Consider the following 19,194-nt stretch of genomic DNA (forward strand, 5'->3'; position numbering starts at 1 on the left):
GCAGCCATTGTGGCTAGAAGCCATTATTGAGCCAGATTCATCTAGCCCAGTAACTGTGCCCACTGACTGGCAACAGCTCTCCAGGGTTTTCAGGGACGGTACATTCTCACTCCTATTTGAGATGCTAGGAACTGAATCTGGGACCTTTTGCATACAAAGCAGACACTCTACCCCAGAGCTCCTGCCTTAGAGCAGTGGTCCCCTGAAATAGTCCCCTGAAATAGCAGGGGGAAATTCCAGAAGGATCCATTGAAAATGCACATGTGATTTTGGCTGTGTTGTTGTTGTTGTTGTTGTATGCTCCAGTCTAGGTAACGTAGGTTTTGCAATCATGTGTGTGCAATATCACGAATACCGAGAGAGAGGGTCAGAGGGGATTTGAAGACTTGTGTGAAAACTGGAGCGATGCAGCGGCTCTGGTCAAACACCAGATTCTGACTTGAATTGGGCTCATTTGGGACAATACAGGATTTGGCTAGAGTGAGCTGAGGCAACCCTGGATCCCCTTAGGTAGAGTCGGGTTAACCTGGAATGATCTAGGGCTGCCTGGTGGCAAGGATTGGCAGGGGAGGAGATTCATGCAGGCAGTCTATACCTGGTACATGTTTCTTGTCCTCTCCTGACAGCATCTTTAATCAGGGGTTTTAACCCTATTTATACACTGTGAAAGAACCCACCCCCAAATCACTTTGGGACCTGGATCTGGGTGGTTCAGGGCCACTCCAAAATGCCATATCAGGCCCCAAATTGGATTGAGTGGGGCTGTGCAAGGGTCTAGTGAAAATGCCCTCAGTGGAGCAGCCATTGTCCCTCCTCAGGAGTGAACATATGCTCCAGGGATCTCTTAGGAAGGCTATTTGCAAGGTTTGGAGCCACAGTGGGCCTGTATTTTGCCTCTGGGGTCTGTATGACATTTCTCAAAGTTCATGTGGGGAATGGCACTGTTCAGTCTAAAATCATCCTAAATAGGCACATCTGCTGCTTCCAACCAACCTTTCCATGTAGGGAAGACACACAAGTATAGTCAAAATAGAAGAAATGCATCAACAGGAAAAGGACAACTGAGGGTACAGATTTGCATGAAATTTGCCTATTCTGATTAATATGTATAGAAGTAAATTTAATAGAAATACACATAACTCAATCTGCTGCCTGGGTGCTGTTGGTGGGGCAACTTAAGCCACTGGCCCTCACTTCCTATGGTTTTTAAATCTTTGAACTAGACTTGGACTGGATGGCTTTTCAAATTGAGGACTGTCCTCTGTAACATAGAACATTGCCAGTGTCAATCTGTGTTGTTTAGCAACTGATCATTGGTTTGTTATAAACCATAGCCCCATATTTGTACATAACACTAAGCCAAGGCTATTTGAAAGCAATATTCGACTGCAATCTTGACAATTTGGTTGGGTTTGTGGAAAGTCATTGACATCGTGTTAAACTATGGTTTAGCCTTATGTGTGTACAGTACATGCCCATTATAAGGCAGATTCATCTTCCCGTCAAAGCATACTAATATACTGTTAAGGTGCAAGCACAGCAGCTAAACACCACTACTTCAAACATCATATTTCCTGTCAATTTTCAGGTGACTCAGTGACTGGCAACAAAATCCTGAAAGCAAATGAACATCAATGTTAATTTGTTACCGAGTTTGGGAAGAGAATAGCTCATGTTGAAGTATCCTTCAAAGAAATCAAATATCTCTTTAGTTATAGTTGCTGCATATTCGGCTGTGTGTAACTGCTGGGGCTGGGCATAAACACGGAGCTGTAAAACAAAGCAAAGTTATTATCAGAGGTGTTTCTTGCTGGACACAATTATTGTTTAGCACCAGGATACATTTGATCAATTCACAGAGCTAAAAGGATTACCATATTTTTCATTCTATAAGACGCACCAGACCACAAGACACACCTAGTTTTTGGAGGACGAAAACAAGAAAAAAAATATTCTGAATCTCAGAAGCCAGAACAGCAAGAGGGATCGCTACACAGTGAAAGCAGCAATCCCTCTTGCTGTTCTGGCTTCTGTGATAGCTGCACAGCCTGCACTCACTCCATAAGACGCACACACATTTCCCCTTACTTTTTAGGAGGGAAAAAGTGAGTCTTATAGAGCAAAAAATACGGTAGCTCGTCTTGCCCTGAAAGGCAGAAGCACCTTCTCACACATTTTACCCTATAGCACTTTGGCTTCATTGACTAGTTCTACACTTGTTCCATTAAACATTTAACTCCCACCCCCACATCTCTTAGGGGTGATTTATCCCAGATAAGATGTTCCCCAGCCCCTGTTAACTTTTCGCATTTCATGTGATCAGGCTGATGAAAGAGATGAATGATTTTGGCAGTGGAGTAGTAGATAGACATAGGGGGACCAATTTGAGAGGATGGAAGACCAGAGAGGAAAACTCACAGTAGTCTGGGTGAGAGATGAGCAGGGCATGCCCCAAAGCTTTAGCCAATGGGACTGAAAGGCATGGCTATATTTTGCAATGTTCTAAGTGGAGAAGCAAAGTGAGTTGGGCCATGTACTGAATATGGGGAACAAAGGAGAAAGGGGAGTCAAAGAGTAAGCCCAGGTCACATGTCTGTCCAACAAAGGGAAGGGTAATAATGTCAATACAGAGAAGAGCTTTGGAGGAAAGAGGGCAAATTTGGTCTCTAGTCATGGGGCAGGGCTTCCTTTCCAAGTATCTCACACTGGGGGCTTAGGGTGATCATGTTCCTTGCTTTACAGAAGACAGTCCTCCATCTGTCAGAGGACAGTCCTGCATCTGAAATTGTCCTCTGCTTGAGGATTATCCAGTCCAAAGTCTGGTTTAAAGAGAAGGAACCATACAAAGAGACAACAGGAGTCTTGAGGTTGCCCATCCCTGGTCAGCAGACTGAGCTAGCTCCTAAGTCACCCAGTGTAATTGCTACTATGGTGAGATGTATTGTATTTCTATTTAAATTATAGTAATTTCTTTTAAAATTTCCTTCTAGACATATACATTATCATATACAAATTTATGCAAATATATGATGCAAATCCTCCCTATTGGCAAAGCATAACTGGTCATTTTAGGAGGGCTGTATCATGATGCTAAATTCCCTCTGTGCCTGCTGCTGTGGCTCACAGATGTACTCAGCTCCTTTTGAAGCATGGGCCATTGAGGATGAGACTTTCCCTTCACAAATGGGTGTCTCTGGGGATTCTATCATTAGCCAACGCTCTCAGTGTGGTACATTTAGTATGAACAGCACCCAGGTGGTATTAAGTGGCCTTCTGAGTCCAAAGCCCTTTAAACTCGGTGAGAGACTTTTCATTGCTGTAGATCAGGCACGTCCAACAGGTAAATCGTGATCTACTGGTAGATCACTGGACGTCCATGGTAGATCATTGGTAGACCAGTGGCTCCCCCCAAAGAAGCTGAACAACTTTGGCTCCCCTAAAAGAAGCTCAACATTTTTGCCCTGCACCCCAAAAAACGGGACTTCCCTCCTCCCTAAAAAAAGCTCAGCGACTGTGACCTGAACCCCCCTGCCAGTTTTTAACTCTGTGAGTAGATCACAGTCTCTTGGGAGTTGGCAACCCCTTCTGTAGATGACAGCGTGAAAACTCTTCTGCCGTCAAATCCCTCACCAAAATATCAGCTATGTTCATAAGTCATTCTCAAGCTTCCAAAATCCAATGTTTAAGAAGGTGCTGTGGTCCCAGGATAGTTAAATAAATATATATATAACCAAATACATTTTGCTGTACATTAACAGGGTGCTTTTAAATATAGTATTATGGGTTTGTAGGAGGCAACAATCCCCTTAAATTCATGGGTGCCAGACATTAGATTTGAAATTCAGGCTAAACCAGGAAATTGCCTGGGCAGAAGAGCCATCAGGGTGTAATGACCGGACAATGGCCAGTCATTGACCCTCTGCCTGAGCTCTGGGTAAATAGCAGAATTGGGAAGGGGGAGTGTTACAGGAAGCATGATGTAGAAATAGGAAAGAAATGTGTTCTTTTAAAAAATGAGGCTTGAAATAGCGGGAGATCAGAGGGGTGAGCAGGCAGATGGGGAGGTTATAATCACTGCTATATTAATTGTTGTAAATATAACAATATATACCTCTCTCTCTCTCTCTCTCTCTCTCTCTCTCTCTCTCTCTCTCTCTAATAGGCACATGCTTAACTTTTTGCAGTAGCACATTTGTGATAACTGCGGAAAACCAGTATGGTGTAGCAGTTGGAGTAGGACCTGGGAGAACAAGGTTCAAACCCCCACTTGGGCATGAATAAGGAGGTGGAGAACCATGTATTAGGGTTGCCATATGTCCGGGGAAACCTGGACATGTCCTCTTTTGGGGGGGTCAACATGCCCATCTGGGCAGATTTTTAAATTTTAAAGGAAATGTCTGGGTTTTGGAGGTTTTGCGGGGGCTTGGGCCACTGTGGCCTCTGCCAGCCTGAGCTAGGGAAGTGTGGGTGCCGTGGCATCGCAATGTGCCCACGCCTGTGCCTGCGCAGCTCTTTCCCCGGCTTGGGCTGCCACCATGAGCTCCTTGTAAAGAAAAAGGTGGGATACAAATGCAATAAATAATTGCCTTAACACCCACAGTGGAGCAGGGAACCATTTGCAAGAAACAGGCACAGTTAGCAGATATATCCTGGTATTGGTAAACTAATTTTACTGTATTTTTTCCATCTATAAGATGCCCCCATGTATAAGACACCCCCTATTTGGGGGGACTCAGATTTAAGAAAATGGCCTTGGCACTATCCGTGTATAAGACGCCCCCTAATTTTTGACATAATTTATTAGGAAAAAAACCTAGTCTTATACACGGAAAAATACGGTAGTTCCAGAACAAAAACAAAGAACTCTTACGCAAAAATGTAATGTGAAATTGCTGGATTACAATTAACCTGCTAAAAGGTTAAAGGTGTGCATGTTAACCTGCGCTGTCCCAAGAATTTTTAGCACTTGAAGCAAACCACAAAAATGGTACACACCCCACCAGGGAAGAAGGAGTGAGTGAAGATCTGCATCAAGGACAAGGGGGTGGGGGGGATGAAAAATTACATTGGGAATAAGGGGGTGAGTGAAGTTCTACATTGTGAACAAGGCGGGGGAAATAAAATCAACTTTACCCAATGGTTGATGTGGGAATCAAGGACCATTATGGGGGGAAAGGGGTCTGCTCTGAATCACATCAGGTGCCAAGGAGGTGACAGATCTAGCCTCCAAGTACTGCAACTGCAGCCATTGCTGCTAGCACAGCAGCAGCAGCGGGTGATGCATTCCCTGGAGGCCACATCTGCTGCCCCAGTGGATCCTGCCGCCCAAGGCAGTAGCTGCACCTTGTCTCATGGGTGGATCGGCTCTGCTGTTGACATAAAAGTAAAGGTCCCGTCGTGGCCGACTCTGGGGTTGCAGCGCTCATCTTGCTTTATTTGCCGAGGGAGCCGGCGTACAGCTTCCAGGTCATGTGGCCAGCATGACTAAGCCGCTTCTGGCAAACCAGAGCAGCGCACGGAAACGCCGTTTACCTTCCCACCAGAGTGGTACCTATTTATCTACTTGCACTGACGTGCTTTCGAACTGCTAGGTTGGCAGGAGCAGGGACCAAGCAACGGGAGCTCACCCCATCATGGGGATTCGAACCTCCAACCTTCTGATCAGCAAGTCCTAGCCTCTGTGGTTTAACCCACAGCGCCACCCGTGTCCCTGCTGTTGACATACTTAAGCTCTAATTATCACTGACTTTAATTTTTGCATCTCACAGCCATTCAGCTCCTACCTCGCATTCTTCTATTTTACATTCCTGCCAACTACTATTTCACTTCGTGCCGCCGATGAAGCAGGCTTGAGTCCATGAAAGTTTAGGCCATAATAAATGTGTTAGTTTATAAGGCGACTATTAGAACATTATGCTAAAAGGCTAATTATTGGCTGAAGTTTCCGTCCAAGTTTTTCTCCGCCTGTATTTTCCAAAAGCCCCAAAGACATTCTAATTTCACAGAGACTTTTTTTTCCAAAACTGTGTTTGAGTGTTTGGGCCAGATAATACTAATGCTAAAAACATGAAGAACGAAGCATCTGACAGCTGCTATTAATCCCATGAATTGCCCCCCCCCCCACTATTGACTGGGTGACCCTTTGCCTCTATTTTTAAATGAGCAATTAATACACAAACACCACAAGGAGGGGAATTAAGGCTATTTGATCACTATGTTCACTTCCTTCGATGAATGGCAGCTCGACTTCCACTATCTTTTTCAAAAACGTAGCATAAAAAAACATTATAGAATGACATTGTTTGAGAGCTATGAAATATTTACTAAGTCTTCAGGGACAGGTCCCTAGAGATGTGGAGGAAATTGCAGATTGGTGAAATGATGCAGTAAATAAAATGCCCTTATTTTCAGATAAGGAATTGGAGGCATATGAGTTTAGTAACTTGGTAGGGAAGCTTAGCTGGGAAGGAGCCAGCTATATTCCTGGCAGGAGAGCTAAGCTAGTCAAATGAAACATTACAATTAACAGGAGTCTTGCCACAAGTTAATATATTCTATGATACCATCTGAAGCAGTCATGGCACCCCCCAAAGAATTTTGGGAGCTGTGGTTTGTTAAGGGTATGGAGAGTTACTGTATTAGGAGGATCCTATGGCGCTGTGGGTTAAACCACAGAGCCTAGGACTTGCCGATCAGAAGGTCGGCGGTTCAAATCCCCACGACGGGGTGAGCTCCCATTGCTCGGTCCCTGCTCCTGCCAACCTAGCAGTTCGAAAGCACGTCAAAGTGCAAGTAGATAAATAGGTACCGCTCCAGCGGGAAGGTAAACGGCATTTCTGTGCGCTGCTCTGGTTCACCAGAAGCGGCTTAGTCATGCTGGCCACATGACCCGGAAGCTGTACGCCGGCTCCCTTGGCCAATAAAGCGAGATGAGCACCACAACCCCAGAGTCGGCCACAACTGGACCTAATGGTCAGGGGTCCCTTTACCTCATTCCCTTCTCAGAACTACAATTTCCAAAGGTCTCTGTGAGGTGGGGTTGAGAGCTAAACCTCTCTGAGAAAGCCATACGTGGAGATGCCAGAGATTGACCATGGGACCTTCTGTGTGGAAAACTGATGCTGTAACACTGAGCTATGTCTTTCCCCTAAATTACCATCACCATGGGACATCCGGCTTGGCTATTATCAGAGACAGAACATTGGACTATTGGAGACAGACCTTTGGTCTCGTCTAGTCAAGCATTTCTTTTGCTCTTCTGCATTTAATAATCCCCCCATGGGGGACCGACAATATGAAGACTGGCCGAGTTTCAGCTAAATTTAGATCTGACCAAAATGTTTCTCAGATTTTCTCCTTCATGCCTAAACGTGTGGAGGAGAAAGAAGGATTATGTTCCTGGCCCCACTCCTGAAGCTGCTGCATCCTGCTCATACCACCCATGATCTCTGCACACAGAGCCACACAAAGACCACCCGAGGTCTGACAAAGGGATGCCTGGAAAACCACAGCGAGCCGTGTGATCCTTCTCCCTTTTGCATGGATTCATTCTCCATATGGAGGGGAATGTCTGAAAAGAGATCTTGGCTGCCATCCTATGAACACTTATCTGACAAAATGTCCCGATTTCACATAGTGGAACTTACTTCTGAGTAGACACGTGCTACACTGCTAAGTCACATCAAAATTGATGACAACTAAGTTAAATCCCATTGATTTAGGCTGCATACATGGCATACATTTGAGGAATTCTGGGAATTGTCATTTATTCCCCACAGGGCTGTAATTCCCAGCACCCTTAACAAACTACAGTTCCCAGGATTCTTTGGATGAGAAATGTCCCTTAAAGGTATGGTATGTACACAGCCTTAATTAAACAAATTAAGTTACAGTGGTACCTCAGGTTAAGTACTTAATTGGTTCCGGAGGTCCGTTCTTAACCTGAAACTGTTCTTAACCTGAAGCACCACTTTAGCTAATGGGGCCTCCTGCTGCTGCGCCACCGGAGCACGATTTCTGTTCTTATCCTGAAGCAAAGTTCTTAACCCGAGGTACTATTTCTGGGTTAGCAGAGTCTGGAACCTGAAGCGTATGTAACCTGAAGCGTATGTAACCCAAGGTACCACTGTACATCCCATTGTTTCAATGAACTATAGCTAAAATAAGGCCAGCATGTTCAGCCTAGACCAAAGGATTTTTTAAAAAAGAGGTCTTTCTACATACATAGTGTTTCTATCCTTTTTCACAACATCAATAACTGGAGGACTGCTTGTTTCCTGTTCGCAAAGTAAAAATCACCAAGAAACATTGCATAAATTTGATAAGAATTAGCACAGGACTTACAGGAATTCCTCGGTCCGATATTTTTTCTATATACTTAAACTGGTGTACAGCCCAAGCCACTAAGTAGGTGCTCATTGGAACAGACTTTTGGAATGTCGTTACACTCCAGCCGTTGCCCAGCGAACGTTTTTGCTGTGGGGAAAGTGAGGAAAATTAATCAAATGCTGCATTGTTTACAAGTAAAAAACATTCCCAAGACAAATAATTGTTTTTAGGTACAGAATGCGAGCAGGAAAGTTGTTGTTATTGTTGTTGTTGCTGCTGTATTATTACTTTGGTTACACGTAAAATGTGCCCTTTTCAGTGTTAATGCTTTATTACTATTATAATAAATATATAATACCACCCCTTTCTAAAGGCACACTCTCCTAATCGCCAAGAAGGCATAGTATGTCACTAGAAGGTAAATAATGTACTGCCCTCATGAAGTTACTTCTGAGGAAAACACAAGATGTCATAGCAGTTATCAGCCCTGTTCACACTAGCGATGGGCAAATCTGTCAATTTCAGTTCTCTCAGCTTCTCATTTCTCCAATTTTAAATTCAGTTCTCAGCATATCCAGAATAATTCTTTTTTTAAAATTAAAAATAAGGTCCTCATATAAAATAATCAGCAGGTCAGTCCAAATTTCTCCCAATATACATATATTTGTATGCAGTTTTACCTAACACACACATTTCCGCAAAGCAAATTTCCCTAATAGCACACCACATTTTTGTATGTTATTTTCACTAATATGCATTTTTAACAACATTTCACCCCAGTATCTGTATTTTGGAACACATCATTTGGCTGAAGAATTGCATTGCAACATTCAGAGATGTGCGAATTTTGAAGGCTGGCTGTGCTTCAGTCTGCATATTGTTTCAGAATGTGCGAATTAGGCAGGTGCACCTTGACATGTGAACTGAATTGAATTTCTTCCCCATCCCTAACTCACATGTTACTCATGTGTCAGGCACTCCCAGTTTATAGCCAGGGGAGGCTATCCTTTTCACCCCCAATTCTCCATCACTGTGCTACTTCAACCCTCTAATGACAGCACACTGAGTGAGGTGCACAGGAAACTCTTCAAAAGAGAACCATGCTCAATATGTGGTCATTGGCAGGCAGTGTCATACAAAGGAGTAATGCATGAAAAGGTCTACTCTTGTACTGGAATTACATAGCTAAAAGCAGAAACTTAACCATGCCTATTTAAGTAAGTTGTATCGAACGCAGTGGGGCCTACTCCTTGGCAAGAGGGGTTAGGATTGCAACCTTAGCCCAGAAATATTCCAGCGTTTGCAAACTGATAAATGGGAATTTTTTGAGGGTTCACTGAAATTACTAGAAACTTCTTGTGCAGTTTTACCTCAAAGCTTTTTGGTGGAACTTTCACATCTACTCAACAGAAGCCACAACTTCACTGTAGACAACTGCTGTTGAGGATTGGGCTTCACAGTTCAAATGTACTTATATTTTAATATTTTGGGTAGATTTGAGAGAAAACATTGCAATCAGTAACATTATTTCTAGACAATCACTGACTCCCTTAAAACACAAAATACGTAGTGGGGAGGAAATGTGGTAAGGTTATCTATAGTAGGGTTGCCATATTTCAACAGGTGAAAATCTGGACACAAAAAGTTGTTGAGCTTTTTCAGGGCAATTTTACATTTGCTTTAAAGTGTAAAATCCCCCCAGATGGACATTTAGGACCCCACCAAAGAGGACATGTCCAGGAATTCCCAGATGTATGGCAACCCTAATCTATAGGCTAACTTTGCATATGTCAGGTCAGTTATGTTTATTACTGTGTAGAAGAAAATACTGCAATAGCTACCAATTTTTCAACCACAAATTAAAACAGTGGGAGCTGTATGGCAATCATAAACCAATGGGCAGAATCCAGGTCATAATTATGTACCGTATTTTTCGCTCTATAGGACACACTTTTTCCCCTTCAAAAATGAAGGGGAAATCTGTGTGCGTCCTATGGAGCGAAGACGCCATAGCCCCGGCACCCTCTCCCGGCTGGAGAGGTGACGCGCGGCTATGGCAGGAGGCTCCTGCCATAGCCGCGCGTCACCTCTCCAGCCAGGAGAGCACGCGCAGGGCTAAAGCAGCCCCCCGCGACCCTCTCCCGGCTGGAGAGGTTACGCGCGGCTATGGCAGGAGCCTCTATAACCGCCCGCCACCTCTCCAGCCGGGAGAGCGTGCGTGGGGCTAAAGAAGCCCGGCTTACTCTCTCCCGGCTGGAGAGGTGACGCGCGGCTATGGCAGGAGCCTCTATAGCCGTGCGTCACCTCTCCAGCGGGGAGAGCGCGTGCGGGGCTAAAGAAGCCATAGCCCCGCGACCCTCTCCCAGCTGGAGAAGTGACGCGTGACTATGGTAGCAGCCTCTCCACTGCGCCTTTCCGCTGCTCCCTGACCTGCTCTTTGGGGCTGGTGGTGGGCTTCCCCCCGCCAGCCCCAAAGAGCAGGTCGAAAGGAACCTTCCAAGGTAGCCGCCTGAATGCACCTTAAACGGCACCTTGTTTTAGAGCGGGAAAACAAGAGGGGGAAAATTCTCCCACTCTCTGCGCAGCGCCTCCTGCCGCTTCGCTGAAGGGGCGCTGGGCAGAGAGCGGAAGAATTTTTCCCCTTGTTCTCCCCCCTCTAAAACAAGGTGCGTCCTATTGTCCGGTGCATCCTATGGTGCGAAAAATACGGTACTCTAAAATCCCAAGGAAATAAATGGGATGGATTCTGAGCATTTTCACTGTGGCATCTCAAAGCCCCATATCATAAACAGGACGTTTTACCTTGACAGAAATATTAAAAAGATATTGATATGGTATGATTTTTGCGTATTTCGTCTTTGACTTCTGTTAACAGTAATATAAAGTTTCTAGAACTTTGTACTAAAGCTGATGTTTAATGTGAACTAACTTGGGAAATGTCTTTAGCCAGAAGTTTGCTGGGATGGAATTTGCATTTTAATTATGCACTTAATTTGGAAATTTAGAAACTATTCATTCAAAGTTATGTGTTGGCTTTGACTTTCCACTAGGCTATTCACTGGACATTCTTTTGGCCAAGATCCATAAAATCATTTTCCGCTGCAAATCCCAGAGGCAGAGAACTTACGCCATTGACTTCCATAGAAGATTTGGAATTTAACCCAAAGGAACTAAATATAACCATTTGTGAACCTATGACCTTTGCCTAGGAAAGGATTTTGACAAACATCCGCATCTATGGTTTAACAAAAAAAGGAATATATTTCATAGTGCCAAATGTTTTGCTCTTAATGCCCACTAACTTTGATATGAATTCCTCTAACAGACTACAACCCACCTACTCCAAAGTCATTTTTAGAGAATACTAATGGCTGCACCAACAGGCCATGTGATTTGGTGATCAATGCCACCAGGTTTCATGTATCATATGCGCATATAGACATAGAATGCATACCTCCACTGGCATGTTTGATAGAGCTTCATATGTGTCTTCATGGAAAATGGATATATTATAAGTTGCCTTTATGTTAGGTTCATCAAAGCAAGGAAATGATTTCCGTGCATCTGTTGGCTCATGATCAGTGGCTGCTATACTCCTTTGGAAAGAAACGACAGTGACATCAAACCATTATTCGCAAATAGATAATTAGACTAAGTATGAAAGCAGTAAAAGGAATTTTTCATATGAAAGAAATGGGATAATCTTTCTCCTATGGCTCATATCATAGGATCACCTTACCCAATATATGCCTGCTTCACCACTTCAATCTGCAGAACTGCTATGGGTACCACATAATACTGGTTCTGCATTTGTAATAAATCAGTCTTTTAGTCTGGCAGCACCTACACTGTGGAACTCCTTGCCTGTTAACATGAGGCAGGCAGCTTCACTGTACTCTTTTTGGTGTCTGCTAAAAGCATTTTTGCTTAGATGAGCCTATTCAGATGTGTAGAATGTGGATGTATGCTTTAGTCTGTTTTTAGTTTACTGCTGGTTTTATGTTTTGAATAATTTACAAAATTGTGTGTATTTTTTTAAACAAAGCAATGTATAAATTTAATGAAATAAAAACAAATAAAAAATAGTCTTAAGACAAAATAAAGCTTGAAAGCATAATTATCCTGCATAACCTGTGAACCCACAAGCCAAATACAGCTAATAAGCCCTTATGGTGCTTGACAAATGCCTTGTTTATTTATTCCCAGTCAGCCAAGAAAATAGGTATTGACTGCATTTGGCTCGGTTGCAAAGGCCTAGATAAAACTATGATGACATGATCCATAGGTTTGCTGTGACCAGGAATGGATGAAACTAACATACAGCATTTCAGCATCTCTGAAGTTTCTCGTTTCTTCAATCTTAAACTCAGCTCACCCCATTTCCACATCAGTTTGCAATTCTCCACAATACGTATGAAAATTCATAAGCCTCTAACTGCACATTTATTCTCATATACACATTTTTGTGTGCAATTCTGCCAAATACACACATTTTTGCAAGTCCCCCCCCCCCGAAGGACCACATTTTTCTTTATTATTTTTACCAATATATTTTTATGCACACTTTCTCCTAACACACTTATTTTGATCACATTGTTTTGATGGAGAATAGCATTGCAAAATTCAAAGAAGTACTTTTTTTAAGAATGGGGGAATATTTGGTTTGACTTCTGTGGTTTTGGGAAGCATGGGTTAGTTAGATTCACATTCAAATGCAAATTGAATAATAATAATAAAATCTCTTCCCAGCTGTGACTGAATTGGCCAACCAAATTAATGTTCTGAGATGGTGAATTTGGACTCATGCAAAATTCTGTGTATGCTGAAACATTTGTGTGATTGCACCACCCGGTTTGCTACTTACCACATACCTACCACCTCACAGCTCCCTCCACATCCAAAACTTTATGCTCACATTTATTAATTTGTGGCATTTTTAACCTGCCCATCACCATATGGTCCCAGGGCAGGAATGGTTAAAACAACAAGAAATAACAGTAAAACTCAAATCACATGAATATAAATTTAAGTCCTCATTATTATAAACATCACTTAAAGTCATTGTTAAAAGAATAAAACCTAACACCATACTGCTGCAGGTAAACACACAATTTTATATTTGGTAGATATGGGCTGGGCAAACTGCTGGATGTATCATGGATGAAGAACCTAAAAGGAGCCAATTGGATCAGGCCAATGGCCCATCTAGTCCAGCATCCTGGTCTTACAGTGGCTGACAGGATGCCTCTGAGAAGCCTGCAAGCACAAGAGCACTCTGCGCAACTGCAATTCCCTGCAACTGATATTCAGAGGCACAATGCACACATTTTCAGCAAACCCATTCAGTCATATGAATGTCCCCATGTCGACTACCAAATGAACCTCCACTGTTTTGGCCCATGTTGAGTCTCATCACCAGAAAGACTGCAGTCCCCCATCCCTCCTCTTCTGTGCATACACACTTGTGATAGATAGCTTTAAGCAGCTTGTCAAATGCTAGCTGAAAGCAGCACATTCATAACAGGGACATTGATCACTCTGAGATAACCTTGCCCATCTGCCTTTCGTTGTTCATGGACAAGAGTATAATGACAATCCTGGTGGTCTGGAATACTGATAGGATGCAGCAAAATAAATGGCTGTGGAACACCATTGCTATAAATTGATATAGTGATATTTGCCTTAACAGCTGGTACCAGAACATCTTACCTGCCTGGGATATAAATGACTGAGGAAAATAGGGTCATTAAAATTGTTGCCAAGGTTTACATAAAATATCTGCTCCCTAAATGGAATCAAGCTCTTCTTATCAACATAGCATTCAAGGATGGAACATGATTGATGGGAGAACACAACTAAGTTGTCTCTTCAATTAATTCAGAATGCTGGTAGCTTTCCAACCACACGTCTGTAGATACGTTTGAGCTACATAAAAGCAGTCTCCCCCCTTCTTTTAAAAAAGAAATAAAGCAAAAACAAGAAGTAATTAAGAGTGAAGGAACATAGCTTGTAACATTCCTGAAGATCTATAAGTTATCTCGTCAGTCAATTTGTCAATGTCCTAGTGTCCTTGGCATTTTCCTATGACTCCCTAAATGCTTAACTGATCATAAAGAACTTATAATGGTACATCCAAACCTGAAGAATTAGTGAGATACCAAGCAAATGGGATTTTAAAATAATAATAATGTGGGCATAAAAATGGGCTGTACAAACTTTAAGGTCAGACCTCTCTCTGCACCTACAGAAAGGGAAATATGCAAATATCCTACATGCCTTGAAAATCTTCTCAGAAAGACTATACAGTCATACCTTGATTTTTGAACAGCTTAGTTCCCAAACATTTTGGCTCCTGAATGTCACAAACCTGGAAGTGATTGTTCCAGTCTGCGAACAATTTTTGGAATCCAAATGTCCTACAGGGCTTCCATGGCTTCTAATTGGCTGCAGGAGCTTTCTGCAGCCAATCAGAAGCTCCGATTTGGTTTTCAAACATTTTGGAAGTCGAATGGACTTCCAGAATGTTGAATGGAACTTCGAATTCCAAAGTACAACTGTGCTTTCAAGAAGGCAGACTAAAAAGCAAATATATTGTTGCATGTCACCCCAATTTTCAGTGGTTCAAGGGTTCGGTTTCCTTGGAATGAGGGACAGCAGATACAGTGGCATCTTAAGCATATGTGGTTTATTTACACACACATATAAAATGTGAGCCAATGATGGAGGAGCTCACAACATTAACAGCCCAGAAGTTCCCACAGCCACATCCTCAGATTCAAACAGAAATCAAGCATGTCTCTCCCTCTTAGGCTTCTGCCTACTGCAGCCTGCTTCTAGCTTCTAGCTCACACACTCTAGCTCTGGCTTCTGTCTTCTGTCTTTCTAACTACCAGCCAGTTGAGGGAGGGGGACCCATCCATTTGTCCTCTGGCACAGAACCACTTCCTTTGTCACCTTAATGACCGCAAAATGGGGGCTATTATGTCACCAAGAAGTTGGCCTGGCTATTCCAACAACTGAATCCTTGCTGTATCAAGGAATTAGTAGGGGCTCAGGCATACAGCGTAACTACTCCCCCTCACAACAATATTTTCAGCAAGATGGCTTATGTCAATTAACTAGTGAAACATTATTCTCATGAGAAATTGCATTTATTTAAGATTATTTAAATTTACTGCAACTAGTTTAGGTATTGCTTACATCATGTTCTATTTATATAGATGCTTACAATTTGACAGCATAAATACACTAAATTCTTAATCACAGAAGCAACAGCACACATCTTCACTCATGCCATAATAGTGTTTCAGTTATTCTTTACTCCTTTCTCTTCTTTGTGGGTATACAGAATGCTCCAATATTATGCCAGCAGCTACCTAAAGGGTGATATTTTATAAGCGGTTGCTTTTGAAGCAGGACTCAAGACCCTCCAAGTGTCCCTTTTTTCCAGGGACATCCTTGATTTAGAGAAGCCATCCTGGTTTCTGATTTGATCCCAGAATGTCCCACTTTTCCTTAGGATGTCCCAATTTTCATTTGAGAAATGTTGGAGGGTATGGAGTTATCCAGCTGCCAAGCCATCTGAAGGCAATCCTGTATAGGGAAGGTTTTTTAATCGTTTAATGTGGTATTATGTTTCATTATGTCTTTATATATGTTGAAAGCTGCCCAGAGTGCTGGGGCAACCCAATAAGATGTGTGGGGTATAAATAGTACAATTATAATTATGGAATGGGACGTCCCTATTTTCATCGGAGAAATGTTAGAGGGTGTGGGACTCCCTCTTCTGAGGTTCTTTGACCCATGCTTTCCACTACCAGTAAGAATGGAACCTGATGGCTTATTTATAATGTGACAACTGACCATACAGCCGGTCTGTCTTGTTTCACTATGGACTTAGAAGGTGCAAGGAAGGATGGAGGAAAAATCTGCTGAGTTCTGCAGGAGCATCTTGGTCATTCTCCCGGTTGATGGGGCTCATTTGATAACAATAGGAAACCAAGTCTTTAACGTCATTTGCCCAGTATTGTGGAATACTCACTGAGTCAGACTCATTAGTCTACCCTTGAGCTAAGGCCCATCCCTTAAATTTGCCACTTCTCCAGATTTTGTGATGTAGTTCTTCAATCGAAGAATGTATACCAAAATGTGTATATTAGGGGAAATAATATACATTCTTCTGCAAAGATGCTTATACTAGGCCAAATTTTGCAGAAAATATGTATATTAGGAAACATGAGAGATAAAATGCATATGAATGTTCATGTAGACTTTGCTTTCTTTAAATCAGAATGCACTGAAGAACTGAAAAACCAGAAGTTCACCCATCCCTAGGTGCAAGACCCATAGAAATGAATGGGAGCAATGCAAAAGCATGTTTGCAAATAGCTCCCATTCATTTCAGTGAATGCAGAATAACTGCCCGTTAGACGATGCCCAATGAGAACAGTAAAAAGATCTCTAGGCTGTACAGTATTTGTTAAGGGCTTTATAAATAATAATAATAATAATAATTAGACGCTGTGTTCTCTTTGTATTGAGAAAATGGCAATAGAAGATGAAATATTTGCTTTCAAAATGCATTATGTTGTGTTACAATAAAACTCTACCTTTTCTTCAAGGCTTGTCCTGCCCCCATCATTTGCATTATAGTGTCTAGGCCTTACAAATGAGAACCAGAAGCAAGAAACGTGTAAAGACACTGAATATTTACGTGCATCTGTGACTGCTTCCAGCTGTTGTTCCCAAAATAAAACATGACCGAAGCTGTGATGAATTGCCTTTTAAAAAAAATTGGCCAAACACATATTTTCAGTGAAATTGTCAGCCTATTATAGAAGGCAATCCAATTTTGGCTTTAAATGCACAGTTAAAGCACCGTTAAACCACATTACTTCCCCCAAATCATCCTGGGAGCTTTAGTTTGTTAAGGGTGCTGGGAACTGTAGCTCTGTGCAAGGTACAAGTACAGTTCCCAATATTCTTTGCGGAAAGCCGTGCACTTTAAATATGTGGGATGAACAAAGCTGAAGTACAAATTAGAAAAAAAAAAGAAATTAGCTCAACTGATCTTGAAAATACATCACCCAAGTCATTTCAAAGGGAAAACTGATATCAATGAATGACTAGGTTGTTTTTCACCTCAGTCATTTGTATCCATAGCTGCCACCTCCTCAGCAGATTTCTTTTTAAATAAGGATGTGTCTTCTGCTGCTGCCACCTGCTATTATATCCTGCTAATTCTCGTATCAAGTTGGGACCTGGTTACCCGTCAGTAAGAGGGTTGGTTGGGGAAATTTGCCAAGGAGTATTAATTCAATGTCCATTGATATAGGTAGCCCCCACTCACCCACCTAGTTTTCCTGAATTGCATCTAAATTCAGCATTCTGCAGACAGATTGACTGAAGACACAGATGGGGAGTGTTTCAAGATGTGCTTGCTATGAGTCAGTCATCTGTTACATAAAACAAACCCTGCTTTCAAAAAAACCCTGTTTGCTGAATCCCTTTGTCTACCCACCTCTCTTTCAGGGTATGCCAATTCGCATTCTGATTGCCATTTCTTACTTTAAAGCTCACCATCCATTTAAAGCACCCTTATACCACTTTAACAGTCATGGATTTCCCCAAATAATCCTGGGAACTGGTTTCTTTAAAAGCTTCTTTTTAATTCAATGGGTATGCAGCTTTTTAAAAAAGAAAGAAAACAAAAAATAAATATGCACATCATGGATATGGTAAGTATACAGAAGAGAGAGAAAATAGCAGAAACATAGAATGTACAATTACCATATTTTTTGCTCTATAAGACTCACTTTTTCCCTTCTAAAAAGTAAGGGGAAATGTGTGTGTGTCTTATGGAGCGAATGCAGGCTGCACAGCTATCACAGAAGCCAGAATAGCAAGAGGGATTGCTGCTTTCACTGCGCAGCGATCCCTCTTGCTGTTCTGGCTTCTGAGATTCAGAATATTTTTTTTCTTGTTTTTCTCCTCCAAAAACTAGTGCGTCTTGTGGTCTGGTGTGTCTTATAGAGCGAAAAATACGATATATACTGCCCTTCATTCAAGGACCCTCGGGGAGTTTTTAAAATAAAAAAGCAAAATAATACGTGGCATAATAACAAACAAAACCCCACCCATATATAAAGAGTGAAAACATTAATATCTAATTGTAAGGAAAAGGGTAAGGGGGGAAATGGACAAATGGACAAATGAGGCAAGTCATGGATGAAGAAAACAAGCAGGGAAAGTACTAGTTAAAAGTACTTCCAGATAAATTCATACTTTGCAAGGACTGTATTGAAAAAGGGTGATTATTAAGGTCAGTGCTATTTTTCCAGAAAAAGAGGTGCCGGAACTGACCTTGGTGTCTTACGTTGGTGTCACTGAGTTATTCTGCTTTTTCTATTCAGAATGATCTGTTAGATATCCTAAACTCTCACAGAACTGCAGTTCTCAGGGAAGACTGAAAATGTCAAGGCTGGAGTCTACATGTTGCTTGATGAGCTCTCTTTTCTGTCAGTAAAATGCTGCTGCCAAATAGCTATTTACAAGATATGATCAAGACGCATCATTCTGAAGCATCAATTAGAGTCTCATACAAAGGAAGGCCAGAACAGACCGTATATCTCTTGTCTACCTAAATAAGGGCATGGAGAACTAAACCTGACTTTGTTTCTGGTTGGTGCACTTTTGGCTTTGACAATAGGGAACAGAAATATCTCCAATCATACTCATTCTCCTGTCTTCAGGCTTGCCTACCTATAATTCAAAGTAGATGGGGAAGCAAAGGTCAAAATCTCACTCAGATACATCTGGTTCTTAGGCTAGCAAAATGATTCACCCTGATGCTACTCTGATTTTAAT

At 42.1% G+C, this 19,194-nt stretch overlaps 1 protein-coding gene across 1 annotated transcript in view; it reads right to left on the reverse strand.

The window, feature by feature from the left end:
* Positions 1-19,194, reverse strand: part of ENPEP (glutamyl aminopeptidase) — a 56,064-nt gene that overhangs the window by 32,257 nt on the left and 4,613 nt on the right. The window contains exons 2-4 of the mRNA XM_083571134.1: positions 11,783-11,924; positions 8,344-8,475; positions 1,650-1,770 (exon numbers count right to left, since the gene is read on the reverse strand). Coding sequence (XP_083427260.1) covers positions 1,650-1,770; positions 8,344-8,475; positions 11,783-11,924 — 395 coding nt within the window. The remainder of the gene's footprint in view (positions 1-1,649; positions 1,771-8,343; positions 8,476-11,782; positions 11,925-19,194) is intronic.

This window comes from Podarcis filfolensis (assembly GCF_964270895.1).
Source record: "Podarcis filfolensis genome assembly, chromosome: 9".
NCBI classification, from domain to species: domain Eukaryota; kingdom Metazoa; phylum Chordata; class Lepidosauria; order Squamata; family Lacertidae; genus Podarcis; species Podarcis filfolensis.